General features: G+C 35.0%; 1 protein-coding gene across 1 annotated transcript in view; it reads right to left on the minus strand.

Annotated features, from left to right (window-relative positions):
* Positions 1–18,492, minus strand: part of PTPN13 (protein tyrosine phosphatase, non-receptor type 13 (APO-1/CD95 (Fas)-associated phosphatase)) — a 151,895-nt gene that overhangs the window by 111,781 nt on the left and 21,622 nt on the right. Inside the window, exons 2-4 of the mRNA XM_012724233.1 lie at positions 12,111–12,289; positions 4,701–4,766; positions 2,473–2,658 (exon numbers count right to left, since the gene is read on the minus strand). Coding sequence (XP_012579687.1) covers positions 2,473–2,658; positions 4,701–4,766; positions 12,111–12,289 — 431 coding nt within the window. The remainder of the gene's footprint in view (positions 1–2,472; positions 2,659–4,700; positions 4,767–12,110; positions 12,290–18,492) is intronic.

An 18,492-nucleotide genomic window follows, 5' to 3' on the forward strand; every position in this document is an offset into this window, starting at 1 on the left:
TCCTTTTTTCTTTCATGGCAATTACCTATGGATTGACACTAAATATACAATTTTTGTTTTGTTTTTTGGTGCAGGGCACAGCAGGAAATAAAGGCATTGTACATTTGTTGTTGTTAATCTGTATTTTCCTTTAATAGGGTGTATGTAGCCCAATTCTGGACAATTCATCCTCAGAAAATAAAAAGCAAGAAGTAGGTGCTAAAAAAGTACTGCAAACTATCAAACATAGGCAATCAAATTAAAAACTGTAAAGATAGGGCCCTCCCTGGTGGCGCAGCGGGTTAAAGTACAGCACTAAGAAGCTAATGCCACTTCTGCACGAGTTTGATCCCCGCCTACCCCAGGAAGTGACACACATGGTGCGGCAGACCTCTCCTGACCTGCTTGCTGCTCCCCTCAGCAGGGTATTTCAGTACATCTGCCTGTTCTGCTCCCCAACCTGTCTCTAGTGAATCCTCTCACTGCCCCTGCACCTCTGGCCTGTACCCCAGTTCTGTATGCACAAATAAATAAATCTTTAAAAAAAAATTAGAACAAAATTTATTCAGATGATTCAAGGAAAAATTCCAAGAAATAAATGAAAAGAGAGGAATGTATGTAAATTTAACACCAAGAACACATATACATACATATATATGGGTTGTAATATATATCTATTAATTGAAACTTAAATAAAACTTGCTTGCACATGGATTAAGTACATCTAAGATAGTATATTCAAGGAATGTTTCCTACCTGTAAGACAATCAAATAAAAACATTTTCTAAATGATATTTAGATGATACTGGTTCAGATTGCATTATACTATCAGCAACTAAAAAGACAAAGGACATATGGTATCTTTGAAAATTCCTGAATTGGCATTATTAACAGCAGCTGCTATTAATCAAGCAATTACTATAAGGCAGGTGTTTACATACTTTATATCTAAGTATTTAAGACCTTATATACTCTTTAATTCTCGGGGAAAAAAAATCCTGATGTGGTACATATTATTATTATCCTAAATATAAATCAGGGGAAAATAGTAAAAAAGAAAAATTCTAAGGAAGTTAAAGTTGTCAATAAACACGGAAATAATTATCTTCACAACTGTTTGCCAGACTTATTGCCCTCAAACATACTATGATCTTTCCCATGCCATAGCATTTATTCAAGATTACTTTCTATCTCATCTATATAGTTGAAAAGTGCTATTTTTTTTAAGATTTATTTATTTATCCATACAGAACTGGGGTACAGGCCAGAGATGCAGAGGGTGAGAGGATTTACCAGGGACAGAGTGGGGAGCAGAACAGGCAGATCAATGAAGTACACTGCTGAGGGGAGCAACGGGCGGGTCAGGAGAAGTCTGCCATGCCATGTGGATCTCCTCCGGGGCAGGCGGGGATTGAACTCATGAGGAAGTGGCTTAAGCTTCTTAGTGCAGTGCTTTAACCTGCTGTGCCACCAGGGAGGGCCAGAAAAGTGCTATTTTTAATGCAGTCATATTTTGTATTGTTTCCCCTTAAAATTTCAACCTTTTAAAGCTTGTATTACTTTTCATACCATACTTTGTATTTTATAATTAAGAAAACTGATGTAGAACTTTAAAGAGTTTAGAGAAGATAGTTTATTCAGGACTTGGTGCAGTCTGGCAGGGACATGCAAGCACGTATTCTCCTGGCACACCAAACGCTGGTGTCCAGAGAAATTGGGGAGGTTTTCAGTCTGACAAGATCTAAACTTCAGGCTGAAAACAGACAAATGAATGGCTACTTAATAAGTATAAAGTAATATAAAATATACGTAAGTAATTTTAAAGCCCATTTTTCATATCAATGTATTTTTCTCTAGGCATATTCACAAAAAAACAGAAACATGTTCTAAAATTCCTCAGGTGAAGATGTAAGAAAGGAGGCAAGGACAGACACTGTTAACGCTAACATACTCTGATTCTATGATAAACTCTAGAGTAAAGTTCAGAAACAGAAAAAAATAGCACATAAAATCTAAGAGACTAGTGACAGGGCTTCTAATTTTTTTTTTTAAGATTTATTTATTTATGCATACAGAACAGGGGTACAGGCCAGAGGTTCAGGGGAAGCGAGAGGATTCACCAAAGACAGAGTGGGGAGCAGAACTGGCAGATCAACAAAGTACACTGCTGAGGGGAGCAGCAGGCAGGTCAGGAGAGGTCTGCCATGCTGACTGGATCACCTCCAGGGCAGGCAGAGATCGAACTCATGCTGAACTGGCTTTAGCCTCTTAGTGCTGTGCTTAAATCCACTGCACCAACAGGGAGGGCCCAGGGCTCCTAAATTTTAAGTACTCTTTCTAATAAACAGCATCAGTACAAATTTCAATCTTTTGTTAATGTTCATTGAGAAAATGCTATCTATAGAGTAGCTTCAATTAAAAAAGGGAAAAATTTTGATATGCTATTAAACTTTAAAATATGAACAACATGTAGCAATTGGAATTGTCGCTTACCCCAGAAAGATTTCCCAGAACCAGTTTCACCAGCTGTTTCACATAGGAGAATGAAGGTGCACAATTGCTATTCCTAATGTGGGCGCTGCAGGCATCCAGGAGAGTCCGAACAGAGACCCGGGCATAAACAACATCCTCACACATTCCAAGCAGTATGCTGTTGAGATGATCTCCAAGTTTGATTGGCTGAATATGGAAAGGAAAAGTCATGTTTATAAATGCGAGTAAATTTTTTATCTAACACAAGATAAGCCATTTCAGGAATCTCAGGAAAATACCAAACATAGCTCAAATATGTGGGGAAAAATGCATTCTTTATCTAATAGCATATATGTCTTCTTGCACTTTACCTCTGCATAATCTAAAAAAATATTAGCAGAAAGTGGTTAATATCAGTCTTCCAAGATAGGAAGTGTTACAGAAAGTCCCTTTTTTTTCCCTATGAAGAAATGGAAGTCTTTGTTAAACAATTATTTTAACAAATAGTTGTTACACACACACATCCTTATACCCCCATTTTGGGAGAATGAACAATTTCTTAACATTCAAAATGAAATGTACTCAAAATATATTAAATATAATTTATGCTATTATGATAACTTGGAAGAGATTTTGTATATTTCAATGACCTAAGACCATTTAAAGTTTCTGAGTCTTTTCTGACTCATAAGCATTATTGTGTGTCTCCCTCAAAACTTGTTCCAACACTGGCTCCACTACTCTCTGACTGAAAACACACACACAAACATTTCCTATTCTGATGAAATAAAGAGGTGAAAATCAAAATGTGAGGTTTTCTTCCAAAGTAACTGACATAATTTGTAGAGTATTATATACAAATGACCAGTAAGCATACCAAGAAATGCAAACTAATCACAGAATATATTGGCTTCATATATTGTACAACCTAACTTAAATGTAAAATGTGACTCAATGACGGGATTACATTACTTCCATTTAACGAGTGAGCCCCTGCCAATGCTCACCGTTTGGATATAATTTCTTTAAGATCTCATCTCAAAGCAAAGTCTTTTAACAACCTATCGTAATCTCCCAAGTCTAGTTAAAGGGTCCAAGTCTGTTTTTTCTTACTATTGTCCATTTTCCCTAACATTTGCTACACTGTGTTATAATCTGTCATCTAGTTGTATGTATCCACAATTGGGGTCAACAGGCATAGGCCATTGTATTCTTAGCGCTGATTACAGAGTACAGATTACAATTAATATTAAATATTTCCAAGATAATTATGATTTCTGGTAGCAGCAAATATAGTTTATAGTTCCCTCCAATTTATACATTTGACTTCATTTTGTTACCAGAAAAGAGTTAATTATAATTTGTGATCACATTTTACATTTAAGTTAGGTTGTATAGTATATGAAACCAATATATCCAGTGATGATTTAATTTTATTTATATTTATAAAGTTGACATGAAAAAGTAAATACAATGATTGTCATGCAAAATGAGACCAAATCAAGTTGAAGAATATGATTTATCCTTTATGTAACTTAAGATTTTTAAATTTTAGACTAAAAGCCTGTGATTATTATTTCTTAATTAATAAAAAATTAGTAGTTATTTTGGCTCTTGACTTCTAAATGTCTTAAATAAAAATTATGTTATATACTTTTTGATGAAATATAATTATTTTAAAACTTACTATTTACAGTCATGTTTACATTAAATTTTAGGAACCAGACTTTAGGAAGCAGACTAGAAGCAGCCTCATTGTCATGAGAACCTTACGAGCTCAAAGTATTACTATGATCTTCATCTACTGTTGCAAGTATACCACAATACAATTATGAAGTGATAAGAAGAGAAAGAAATGAAGCACAAACTAATTCACAGATATTAACTGAAGCTACCGTTCCATAGACCTGGTATCAAAGAAGACTGTCAATTTCATAAAGAATGAATCATCAAAGACATTTACAATCTGCTTCTATCAGCTATTCAATTGGGGAAAAAATTATACTCCCATGTCTTGCTATAATTTTGAAGAGGTCATTACTATCATAAACTGAATTGTGGAAACTTGGTTGGTGACTGCTATAGTTCTAAGAACATTCTTAGAAAAACTTTTCTTTATTATTTTAGTATTTAATTCTGACATCATAACATTAAATGAATTACCAGCTTAGAAATGCTGATGTGCCTAACAGCATGTTGGAGAACACTATAATTTAAAAAGTGTGAAACTTTACAATTTGATGACTTACTTGGCTCTGAGGTACCTCATGATCAGCACCCCAATACAACGTCATTCCCAGAGAATAAATGTGGATCTAGGAATAAAATTTAAAGTTATTTTAAATTTTATGGTAAAATTAAATTTAAAATAATAGCAAATACTACATATTCACAACTCATTGTTCCAAAGGCACTAAAAACACAATTTGAGAAGAATCATTTAATGTTTTGCTTAAAAGTATCATAGCTTAAAACCGAAAATTAAGACTAAAAACTATTAGAACAGACTTTGCCCCCCCCCCAATGCCCTTGCCAGTCCAACATGTGTAAATCAGTTTTACTGGTTGTTTATTTCAGTTTCTTATAAAAATTCAAGCAAATATGGATAGGTATGTATCTTATTTTCTTCCTCTTGTTCAAGAGGTCAAGACTCTTAAAAATTACTGCCCAAGTTACACTATTATCTCCGTATCAATGTTCAAAGATCTCGTTCTTTATTCTGCTGCAGAAATTCTACTTTGCAGCTATCGCATTGTCTACTTATTCTACTTGTTATCAATGGACAACTAGGACTTATTTCTCAGACTTTTGCTGTTACGTTTTTTGAAACAGTTTTATGCTATGTCGTTTTGTACACTCAGTTACTTTTCATGAAATGATTTTGAGACTATGGATGGAAGGGTAACTCATCTTTGATTCTGATATGAATTACATCATTTTGCACTCTATCAGTCACATGTAAGTCTACTCCACAAGCCTCGTCTATGAAATATATTATGAAGACTTAGAATTTTGCCAATCGGTAAAGGGAGTTAACAAGAGCTCATTTGATTCCTTTTGTAAACTATGAACAGGTGCGGTAGTAGATCCAGAAAAGAGAGCTGTTGTGGTGTTTGTTGGTTATTAATGATTGGAAAAATAAGACTTTTATGCTGATGAATATGATCCAAATGGGAAAATTTGGATCATACAAGAGAGTGTGAAGACTGCTTTTAAAAGAGCATTTCTGAGTGGTATGAGAATGTGGAAGCTAATGACAAATGGAGTTGACCTTACAGAGGAGAATTGGCAGTTCATCTTTAGTAAGGGGGTCAGAGACTATGGTAATTTATGTGGGTAATCTGGCCAAGGGATCCTGGGAAGATGATCCTAATAATGAACAAGAAATGAGATTTTTTTAGCTGAATATGAGGACAGTTAATCTTATAATAATCATTTTCTATTTTCCTTGCTGCTTAAAGATTCAGGTCTAAACTTTCAAGCTCATCTCTATCGTAATTTCAGGTATTTTTTTTTGTACCAAATTGACTCCAGTGTCATTTTATATTCTTGCCTTTATTTTCAGTGTTATTTTTATTATATAAACTGTTTCAAATCCTCTTTGAAATATGTGAGGTAGATACAAATAAAACCATGCATTGTCCTTACACAGCATTTTAATCTATTGTTAACACTGACATTTAAATTAAAGATTAAAAGCATTGTTCCCCTTTTCAATATTTTTATGGCTCCCAATTTAAAATATCTTTAAAATATTTAAAATCTTAAAATTGATATCAAGGCATATTCTCACATATTCATTTTCCAGGCAGATTTTAAGTTTTCCTCATGTTATCACATCTTCCCCTATCACAACCTAAACTTCAGCACTGTTTGCTAATGTCAAATAAATCTCTCAACATTCCCTGAGTGATTCTTTCTATCCAGAATTTCTCTCACCTGTCAAAGTCCTACTCATAATGCAGTCCAGCAAAGGTCATTTACAATGTATGCCAGATAAACAAGAAATAAAGCATTATCTCTCATGATAGTTATATTTCATTTATATCTCTAATGAAAATACTACCTGTAACATAATTAAGATGTACCATTGCTTGCTTTCCTTGAGGAAATCTTAGTATTCCTTAGCAACTAATATAAAGCTGTACATTATAGATATTCAATATATGTCAATTGAATTCAACTGGATGTTCATGAAGTTCTATTTAATCATCTTTCTCCTTAGACTTCTTTTCAAAGAAACATATTAAACGTATGTTTTCTTAAGCCTCATATATGAATACTTTTCAGTGTTACCATAAAGAATTAATTGCATGTGCAAATGTATTTATCTTAATATGTTCATTTGGATTTATGATTCTGGCAGTTGATTTGGATTGGAGATACTGACAGTATTTTGAGGTTGTTTATTATATTTACTTATTATGTTAAATGAGTTACTATGTTAATTTTACATATAACTAGATAAGATTAAAAATATAATTCTTAAAAATAAGCTATGTAACTATTTGTGATGATTATCTATGCATATAGTGCAAGGATTAGTTCTATTTGTCAATTTGACAAACTTAAATTGCCACATTATTTGATCAATTATTGCAGTGGACACTTCTATGTATGTGTTTTGGATGAGAAAAATATTTAAACTGATACAATGAGTAAGTAGGTTGCTCTCTACTGTAGTGCCTCTTCAATCAGCTGAAGGCCTAAACAGAACAAAATGACTTACATCCTCCAGGTAGGAGAGAATTCTTTGAAATTATCTTCAAACTAGGTCATCAGTTTTCTCTTGCATTTAGACTTGTGTTGAAACATTGGCTCCTCCTGGTTCTCAAGCCTGAGGGTCTTTTAGCTGTAACCACACTGTCTATTCCCTTGATTCTGAGCTCTTCAGACTCAGACTGCAACTACATTATTGGTTTTCTTGGGTTGTCAGCTAGCTGACTCACCTTGCAGATCTTGGGACTTGTTATTTTCTATAATCACAAGTCAATTCCTTATAATTAAAAACTCTTTCCTGCTTTCTATCTTTCTGGCTATCTATGCACAGATTCTATTACGTTTTTCTGGAGAAACCTATCTAACATATACAGACATTAAATACCTATGTAGAGAAAACATGCAACATTGATACTTGCTATCTTATAGGATGGTGCTTTATGGGCTCAAACTTTAATAAAATTTGGTAAAATAAATAACACTAGGTATGTCCAATCTCTGCTAAAATGTTTAATGTCACCTGACACTTAATGAGAGAAATATTTCTTTCATACAAAATACAAAAAAACACCCCTCAAGATTGTGTGACTGATTCAATGTCTTTTGGCTGAAAATTATCTTGCATTATGTTTGTCTCACTTAACAAAAGACTTGTAAGTGCCAGCAAACTTGTTAGAGTTCTCAAACTTTACCATGCATCAGAGTCACTTGAAGGGCTTCATAAAAGACAGATTGGCAAGTCTTATATTAAGGGTCTCTGGTAGGGTCTGACATTTTGCTTTTCTAAAAAAATTCCCAGGTAAAGCTGATGCTGCAGGTTTGGGGGCCACATAGTGAGAACCCCTTTATTGGTATAAAGGGGATATACATGTGAATAGGACATACCAAATTCCTTAAACTTCAAATATTCTACTACAGTCCAAGGACATATACATTGACTTAGAAAAGTTTAGATAGAAAATACAATTTATTTTTGGAGAGAAATTTTTAGATTAATAGAAAATAGTAGCAATGAGGGGATGAGGTGAGGTTGAGATGACAGGAGTGGGTGTGGAAAGAGTTTATGAGGTAGAAGGAAGAAAAAGTAGAGGTTAAGAAAGATATCCAACACATTCTGAAGTGAACACAGAATGGCTGAAGCATAGAACTTGAGGTACTTTGATAATGATATGGCTCAGAAACAAGTCTGGCTGCAGTATACCTTCCAATCCCATGGCTAGGAGTCTAGAATTTATTAAAGAACAATGAAAAATTTGAATTATTTATTTTATAAGATTTGTACTGTGTTACTATTGGTTTACATCATTGTTTCCATAACAGAAGTGTAGGACCACCTTCTTGATTCCCGTTGCCATTATATGCCCACTACCAAAGAACCCTTAGTCCACCACCACAGACCCTCATGCTCACTCCTGTTTTTTGTTCTCATCCCTCCTCTTCTCCTTCCCCTCTGCCTGCCTCCATTCCACAGACAAGTTTCAAGACTTAGTTTTAAAGCAGTCAGGGACATAATTAGATGTGTATTTTTAAAAATGCAGACTGCAGTTAAGAGAATGGACTGAAGAGCAGCAAGGCTGGAAGCATAGACATTATTAGAGTGTTTACAGCAGTGGTCATTCATGAGGGACTGAAAAATGCAAAAGCAGGGAGGCTAACAATAAGTAGATACTAAAGAAGTAGAATCTGGGCCTTCTCTTAGCACTCTGAACCTATCTGCAGCCCCTCAAGAATGAGTTTGAGTTTGAGCCCAGACATGAATTAACCTGCATGGCACAGCAGACCTCTCCTGTCTCACCTATTGCTATGCTCAGCAGTGTACTTCTGTCAATCTACCTGTTCTACTCCCTACTCTCCCTGGTGAATCTCTCACCTTGCCCTGCCCCTCCCTACCCCCTCTGACCTATACCCCAGTTTAAATAAAATATATATTTTTAAAGGAGTCAACAGAGATTAATTCCTGACCAATTTAGGAAAGATTTCCTGAGGTGAATGAAAATTAATGATACCTTCCTTGCAAATTGGGGAAATAAAGTTCCATACATTTATGGGAAATAGAGAGAAGAAGACATAGGTTTCAGGGTGTGAGAAGAAATAATGTCTTTACTTACAGATCTATAGACTCTGAGTTATCTGTGTGACTGCACTGCAGATATCTAATAAATGGCTAAATATGTACGCCAATAATTTTGTATTAAAGATATGTAAATCTGGGCACCAGCAGCATATAGTCACTGCTTTTAGGATTTAAAAAAAAAAAATCTGGTGAAAGATTATGACTCCTTGTTCAGAAAAATAAATATACATTTGTTTTTACATATAGTTCTTGAATTTTAAATGGCCTATAGAAACCATTATTTTGACCTCTAAAGGTATCATTGAACTTGAGTTTGAGCCTTTGATATGAAATTGAAAGCTTTTCCACGAAGATCTGTGTAAGGATGTCCATTTTTAAATGATAAAATAATAATGATTATTCAACATGGTAGTTAGCAGACCTCTCCCATCTCTCCTGCTGCTCCCCTCAGCAGTTTATTTCAGTAGATCTGTCTGTTCTGCTCCCCATCCTTTCTCTGGTGAATCCTCTCACCCCCTGCAGCTCTGGACTAGACCCGAGTTCTTATAGGCATTAAAAACAAAAAAGATGGGCCCTCCCTGGTGGCGCAGTGGGTTAAAGCACAGCACTGAGAATCTGAAGCCACTTCCGCATGAGTTCGATTCCCGCCTGCCGCCTGCCCCGGAGGAGACCACATGGCGAGCCAGACCTCTCCTGGCCCGCCCGCTGCTCCCCTCAGCAGTGTACTTCGTCGATCTGCCTGTTCTGCTCCCCACTCTGTCTCTGGTGAAGCCTCTCACCGCCCCTGAGCCTCTGGCCTGTACCCCAGTTCTGTATGAATAAATAAATAAATCTTTAAAAAAAAAAAAAAGATGTAAGGAGTAAACCTAATAAAGACCTCTATAATGACAGCTATAAAACAGTATTAAAAGAAATTGAAAACACAAAGAAATGGAAATATATTTTTTGCTCATGGAACAGAAGATTTAATGTTGTTAAAACGGCCATCTTACACAAAGCAATTTACAGGTATGATGCAATCCCTATCAAAGTTTCAATGTAATTCTTCCAACAAATAGAACACACATTACTAATTCATATGGAGTCACAAAAGTCCCTAAATAGAAAAGCAATCCTGATAAAAAAAAAAAGGAAAAGTGGCTGTATCACACTGCCAGATGTCAAAGCTATAAAAACAAACAAAAATTAACTATGGTATTCAAACAAAGACAGGCACATAGACAAATGGAGTAGAACTCAGAGCCCAGAAATAAACCCACGCCTATATGTACAGTTAATTTATGACAAAGGAGCTGAGAGTATACACTGGAAAAAAGACCACATGTAAAAATATGAAATTAGGCCACTATCTCACACCATATACAAAAATTAACTCAAAAAGGACAAAAGACTTGGGTGTAAGATCCAAGACCATAAATGCATAGGATAAAATACTTGCAAAATATTCCACAACCTAGATTTCAGTGATGTCTGTGTGAACTTTTCTCCAACAAGATGAACAAAAGAGAATATATAAACAATTGGGCCTACATCAAACTAAAAAGGTTCTGAAAGGCAAATGAAACTATCACTGAAACAAAAAGGCAGCCTACTGAATGGGAGAAAATATTTGCACCATACACCATACAATCAATTAGAGTTATGATCGAGGTCTGCAAAGCACTACAACAAGAAAACAGCTCAATCAAAAAATGGGCAGAAGAGCTAAAAAGCACTTCTCCAAAGACATAAAAATGGCCACAGGTATATATAACAAAGTTCATCATCATGTTACTATCATCAGGTAAATGCCAGTCAAAAACACAATGACATATCATCTCACACTATTGAGAACGGCATATATCAAAAAGACCAGCAATGAGAAGTGTTGGTGTGTCACTTAAATACGGACTATAGAGAAACAAAGCAAAGACTCAGGTAAAATGATTGTAGTGGCATTGTTTTCTTGACTTCTTCCTCTTCTACCTTGTTCTTGCACACAGGAACACCATTCATTTTTGTAAATTCATTTGGTAACTTGCCACTGCATTATAGTGATTTATCATTACAGTTACTTTTAGCGGAAACTTCAAGAAATAGAAATACTTGTATCATCTGCAAAGAGTGATGGCTTTACTACTTCTTTCCCAGTATGAATTCCTTTAATATGCTCCACTGGCCTAACTGCTTCAGTTTAGGCTTCCATGTTAAGTAGTAGTGGTAAAAGTGACCATCCTTGTTTTGGACCAGACTTTGATGAAAAAGCTTTTTTAAGTTTTTTTACCACTGAGCATAATAGCTGTGGTTCTGTCACATGTGACCTTAATTGTGTTGCGGCATGTTCAATGAAGATTTTATCTTAAATAAAATAGATATTGAGTCTCATTAAATCTGAATGATATGGTTTACGAATTTTATTACTCTTTTGGATGATATGATGAATTATGTTGATTGATTTTGAGGTGTTGTACTATTCTTTGACCCAAGAATAAATCACACATGCATATGGTGCATGATACTTTTGATCCTTTGTTGGATTCTGTCTGCTAAGATTTTGTTGAGGATTTTTGCAACTATGTTCATCAGGGAAATTGGTCTGTAGTTTTTTGTTTTTGTTTGTTTTTGTGGGTCCTTGCCTGGCTTAGGCATTGTGGTAATGCTGGCCACATAAAATGTGTTTGGGAGTATCAATAATTGCTCACATTTTCCTCTAGACCCATCGGTTTTTGTAGAACTATTTTAATTCTTAAAAATAGGAACTTTTTGAACACACTATCATTTTACATTTTATATTTTTCCCCAGAGGGTTGAAGAAAAGTACCTCCGTGTCCTTTGTGATCTCCACCAAAATAAAAAAATATAATCAAGCAAGAGAATCAATGGTTACCTTTTCAACATCCGAGAGAGAAGTTAGTGACTGATTTTGCAGAACTTCAGGTGCAGTGAATGCGCGAAGATCCTGGTTGGAAATATTTTCATCTGTAAATGATACACTCCCTGATGGCAGCAACAGGAGAGACCATGGAGAAATGATGAAGCCAAGGGCAGCAGGGTCAGCAATGCTTACTGGTTTATAACCATGCAGGAATAAAAAGAAAAAGAAAAGGGAACTGTTTAAAATTATAACCAGAGGAAATACAAATCACTTAAATGAATATTCCAGTCTGTTCATACAATGTGCAGTTACAATACATCCAATCAACATGCTCTACTAATACTAGCATTATTGACAAAAATACCTTGATTGACTTGATCATTCAAAACTTAGATCATAGAGCTTAGAAACAAGAGAACTTTCATTGTCAATCATATGAACTAAACTTAGGGGCTCTCCTTGGTGGTACAACTGGTTAAATCAAAGCAGTATGATGCTACCTGCAGCCACTGCAGCACGAGTTTGATCCCCACCAGGGAGATTCCACATGGCACAGCAGACTTCTCCTGGCTCACCCACTGCACCCATCAGCAGGCAGTGTATTTCAGTGGATCTGCCAGTTCTGCTCCCAGCTGTCTCTGGTGAATCCTCTCAATGCTCCTGTACCTCTGGCCTGTATCCTAGGTCTGTATGCATAAATAAACCTTTATAAAAAATTAAAAAAAAAAATAAGCTTGGCTCAAAAACTTTACACATATATGGATGTACATATATCCATATATGTGTATCTATATCTATTGATCTATATATGAAGATATATTATGAATCAATAATTCTTAAACTTTTTAGGAGATCATGAATTTCTTTAATAATTTGCTAAATTCTATGGTCTCCCTTTCAATGAAATTGGCCATATAGAGGCAGCTGTCTAAAAAAGGGGTTTGTGGAATGTTTTATAGCAATTTATGGACCCTCAGGTTGATGATAATTTGGTGCTTTGAAATTGTTAATTCCTTTGGTAAGTCATCAGATTTGGAAGTAAGTTTTCAAAAATAAGGAAAGTCAAATTTTTCATCAAAATACTGATTGAAATTTGGAATTTTGTTTGCATTTAAAACTTGACTGAAGTTAAATGTGATCAATAAGATCTCCAATTTTCTTTAAAGATTTAGTCAATCTCCAATTTTTATTAAATGTTTGCCAGTGTGAGTGCCTAAGAGTTTATGTTGAAGAGCAATTTTTAAAATTTCTTCCCAAAAACAATGCTATAAATCAGGCTCAACAAAACAAACTTAGAGAGAATTTTGTTTTGTCCTACTACTTCAAAATGAATTTACTATAGGTTTTAAGATAAATGCTAAGTAAACTGTGTTATAGATTCTAGAAACTGCGATAGGAAAATCACAACAGAACTGTGACTACCAATTATATTATTATTCAGTCTAAATGGGTTACACTGATTTTAAGTCAAATCAGGCCATCGAACAGGATTGCTTTGCCAAAAACAATTTTTACTAGAATGGAATCATTTATACTTTCTGACTTTTTAGATTTAATCTAAGTTAAAGACACTGATAATCACAATCAATATCACATAACAATAAAATTGTGAACTGGTAAAAATTAATCCTCTTTGAAAATTTAAGTCAACAGTATGTTCTCCTGAAATTTTATGAATTTGAAATGTCTTCAATAACAATGTTAGGGAAGAAAGCTAGATTTGAATGCATGTTTTAACAAGTGAGACAGCCATGTCAAATTGCAGACCAATGTTCTTCATAGTCCTATGCAACCACCTAAAAACATGGTTCTCAATTCTTTTTTTAAGACTTATTTAGTTATGCATACAGAACTGGGGTACAGGCTAGAGGTGCAGGGCCAGTGAGAGGATTCACCAGAGACAGAGTGGGGAGCAGAACAGGCCGACTGATGAAGTACACTGCCGAGGGAAGCAGCGGGTGAGACATGAGAGGTCTGCCATGCCATGTGGATCACCTCTGGGGCTGGGGATCGAACTCATGCTGAAGTGGCTTTAGCTTCTTAGTACTGTGCTTTAACACACTGCACCACGAGGGAGGGCCCTCTTTTCTTTTCTTTTTTTTAAAGATTTATTTACTTATTCGTACAGAACTGGGGTACAGGCCAGAGATGCGGAGGGTGAGAGAATTCACCAGGGACAGAGTGGGGAGCAGAACAGGCAGATCGACGAAGTACACTCCTGAGGGGAGCAGCCGCAGTGTAAAGAGAGGTCTGCCATGTGACCACCTCGGGGGCAGGCAGGGATCGAACTCAAGTGGAAGTGTTTTAAGCTTCTTTGTGCTGTGCTTTAACCCACTGTGCCACCAGGGAGGGTTGGGCCCTCTTTTCTTAAGGCAAAATATGGTAAACTTATGTATATTTTTGTCTTTCATAGCCATTTGGTTTCCTATTAAAAGCTGCTTCTTGGGTATTTTATGAACAAATGCAATGTAATCCAATCAGAAAAGAACCATTTTGGCAGAATATTCTCTTTGTCAAAAAATACTATTTGAAACATTGAAATTTCACATCATAGACACTATAAAACTGCCTATAATCAATTTCTTTCAAACTAGCATCTGTACTAATATATGAAATGATGATGGCCTGGTAGCAGCAGATATAAGATAGAAATCTGACAGATGGGAAGTGAAGTGAAGGAAAGAGGAATTAGGATGACTAAAAATTTTGGTCCTAGTAACAAAACAGATGGAGTGCCATCAACTGAGATAAACTAGAATGCAGGATAGTGCAGGCTGCCGAGGTATGGGATGGCCGATGTTTCTAGAATTAGAGTATTACTTTGTGACCTATTAAGTCTATGCTATTAGATATTCAAATAGAAGTTTATCAAGTAGGCAACTGGGTCTGGAGCTTGGAAGTAAGTCTGAACTCTGAGTGTATTTTGGAAAGAAAACTGGGCTAACAGACAGTGTTTAAAACCTTGTGACTAAATGAGATCACCAAAAAGTTATGAGATGAAAAGACAGAAAAGAAATCATGCCCAAGGACTGAGTACTCCATCCAACATAGCCACATTAAGACTGACTGCCTGGTCCTTCTCTTTCTTTTATGCCAGGATAGCCTTCTCTTGTGCATCCACACATGGATGTTGCTGTAATTTCCTTCTCAGAATTCTTTCACTTATTACCACTAATTTCCACTTGGCTATTTTACCTTACTCATTTTTGTTAGCTTCTTAACCGGTTCTCCAGTATCCAATCCTGAACCTAAGAGAAGTGGTTGGATTCTAATTCCTATCATGCTTATTTGGGAATAGAATTGTTCTCTCCTGTATATTTATAACTGAATTTATAGTTATAAAATCTTGTGAATTTATAACTAATTGGGAATCACATCTAACACAGAGAGATGAGAGTCATCTAGAAAGCTAAATGCTATATCCTATCCTGACATCCTACATACTGGTGTCCACTTAGAAAAAAAAAAAGTGTGCTGAACTCCCTTCTTTATCACAGACTACAGATTGAACCTACCCTATCCTGACACAGAAGCACAGAACAGACACTATTAAAGATAAAAGCAATCTATAATTGCTTATCACTCTGAACTTATTAAAAGCTTTATCACTCAACAGCAAAATATTATTATTCTAACAAGAACTATTTTTCAATTTTCACACTATGCAATGGTGTTTTTAATAAATTTTTTAATAAAAATGTAAATCAAGTCATTATTTTAAGCACTACCCATGTTTAAATATAATATTCCTAATTTTGTAGGTTATTTGTTCATAAGAATCCAGGATACTATAGGGGAAATGAAGTATATATATAGACTACACATAAGACAAAAAACTATAAGGTATCTCAGAGAGAAAGGGAGAATACAGAAGAGAACTTAAAAAAGAGTAAAATTACTTTGATTGTAATCAAAGAAAATTCACTTCTTTTTTAGGCCTTTTATGATGACTAAGACTTGACCATGGTTTTAGGGTGGAATCCAAAAAGAAGAAAAAGCCAAAGCAAAGGCATGTGGTCAGAAAATTGAGTTTGTATAAAAAACAGCAAGAATTTTCAACATTGGAATGGTGGAGAGCAGTGAGAAACAGAATTACCAAGGTAGGGCATATTTTTTGCTTGTTAAAAAACACACACAGAGAAGTGATACAAATATTTTCATTGTTTTCAAGTGTGATTTTAAAATGTCTTGCAATAAAGTTAAAGCAGCTGTGACAACAAAGTGTGTTGCTGTCAAATTCCCAAAGCACACACAGAACATTTAAGTACTGAATTCTTTAGAAAACAGTCAAACCACAAAATACATTTTCAATCATTGTAAAAGTGTTATGCAAACCCACAAATGAGGAAATTTAAACTGCAGGCTAGAATCATTTTAATTCACCCTCCTTTTCTAAAAGGAACTAAGGGAAATACTCCTTTAAAGTATGCTAACAAAAGAAATTAAAAATGGAATTCCAGAAGCTTGTAATTCAATATCCTGTAATGTTTTAGTTGTGTGGTTGTCCTAAAAAAATGCTATTATGAAAGAGCAAATCTGATGAAAACTGATTCCAGTAGTCAAGATTCTATTTATAGACTTTTACCAACATTCCACAGAAAAAGTTGCTTAATCTAAATTTCAAAGAGCTAGAGACAAAGTTAGAAATAAGTGGAAATATTTACATGCAAAAAAATAACTTTGAGCTGCTTTTCCAATGTTCCCTTAAACTAAGACCCATTTCTACACATATTTTTCCAGAGGGACCTTACCATTTCCTTTAAATATTCTCCTTTATTTTACATTTGTCTTCCAATTATGACATAAAACTAGGAATATGCTCACAACTGAGCAACAAACATGACAAGGAAAAGCTAATTGAAAGTACCAGGAAAATTATTCAAAGATTTAAAGCAATGACACTACTTTGACCTTAAAAATTCCTTTGCCTATTAAGCTTATACAGCGGTATTGCAGCCCTGTTTTAAATGTCCCATTAGAGTATTTGGCAAAAATCTATCAGAGACCACTGTTTAAAACTCTGAAGGAGTTGATGAAATCATTTTATGATACAGAATTTTCTGAAAAATTCAATTCCTAAAAGTAGATACATTGTTAAACCAATTACCTGATATATCAATGCACAAATACAATAGAATAAATGATATAAACTATTTCCCCTGTAGTTTAACATTTTCTTGAGAGTAAAGCTTTGTAAAATAATATTTAAGGTTTCACTGTTAATTATAGTATATGCTACACATTGATTCCTATTTAAAAGTTTTGTTACTAATAATCTAGTCAAAAAATAGGCAGAAAAGCTATTAGGCACTTCTCCAAAGAACACATGCAGGTGGTGAACAGGCATATTAAAAAATTATCATCACTTATCATTAGGGAAATGCAAATCAAAACAACAATGAGATACCACCTCACACCTGTGAGAATGGCCTAGATTTTAAAAAAATCAGAAACAGTAAGTGCTGGAGAGGATGTGGGAAAAAAGGAACCCCTTATATTGTTGGTAAGAATGTAGAACTGGTTCAGCTCCTGTGGAAAGCTTTATGCAGGTTCCTCAAAACACTAAAGATGGCTCTGCCATAGGACTCAGTAATGCCACTCCTGGGTTTCTGCACAAAGAACACAAAAACACTAACTTTTCAAAAGGAAATCTGTTTACTGCAGCACTATTAATAATAGCCAAGATGTGGCAACAAACTAAATGACTCCAAACAGATGAGTGGATCAAGGAAAAAATGGTATATATAAACAGTGAAATACTGCTCAGCAATCAAAAAAGATAAACTAATGCCATTTACGTATCATGGATGGATCTAGAAGGGATTATGCTAAGCAAAATAAGTTTAAAGGACAAAGATAAATACCAGATGGTTTCACTCATTTGTGGGATATAGAAAAACCAAACCAAAATGAGGCATCCAAAATGGAAGGGAGAGGAAGAGAAGCGGGGAAGAAGAGGCGGAGGGCTGAACACAGGGTCATGGGAAGGGCACAAGGTCATGGACTATGACTGATTTGACAGCAGGAGAACTAGAAGCCCAACACCATCAAAATTTTACAGAATGTAAGAAAAAGTTACTTCTTTAAAAATAAATCAAAAAAATTAAAGAAAGTCACCCAAGAACTAATTAAAATAGGTTACTCTGCTTTATCCAGGGTTTTAAACTCTGAAGGTGTGATGTGGGGTCTAAGAATCTGCCTTTCTAACAGTTTTCCCCCAATGAGGCAAATGCAGTTAACCCATGGTTGCTTTTTTGGGAACTATTCTATTAGGGCAACTTTTAGCAAAAAGTAGGAACATTGCATTTTTCATTGTAACACTTTGTAATGTTTTGTGTCAAAATGATAATACCAAGAAACCTTGCTACCTGAAGTCATTTAAAAATACATTCTT

Source organism: Condylura cristata, unplaced genomic scaffold (assembly GCF_000260355.1).
Source record: "Condylura cristata isolate star-nosed mole 26May11 unplaced genomic scaffold, ConCri1.0 scaffold00012, whole genome shotgun sequence".
Classification (NCBI taxonomy): domain Eukaryota; kingdom Metazoa; phylum Chordata; class Mammalia; order Eulipotyphla; family Talpidae; genus Condylura; species Condylura cristata.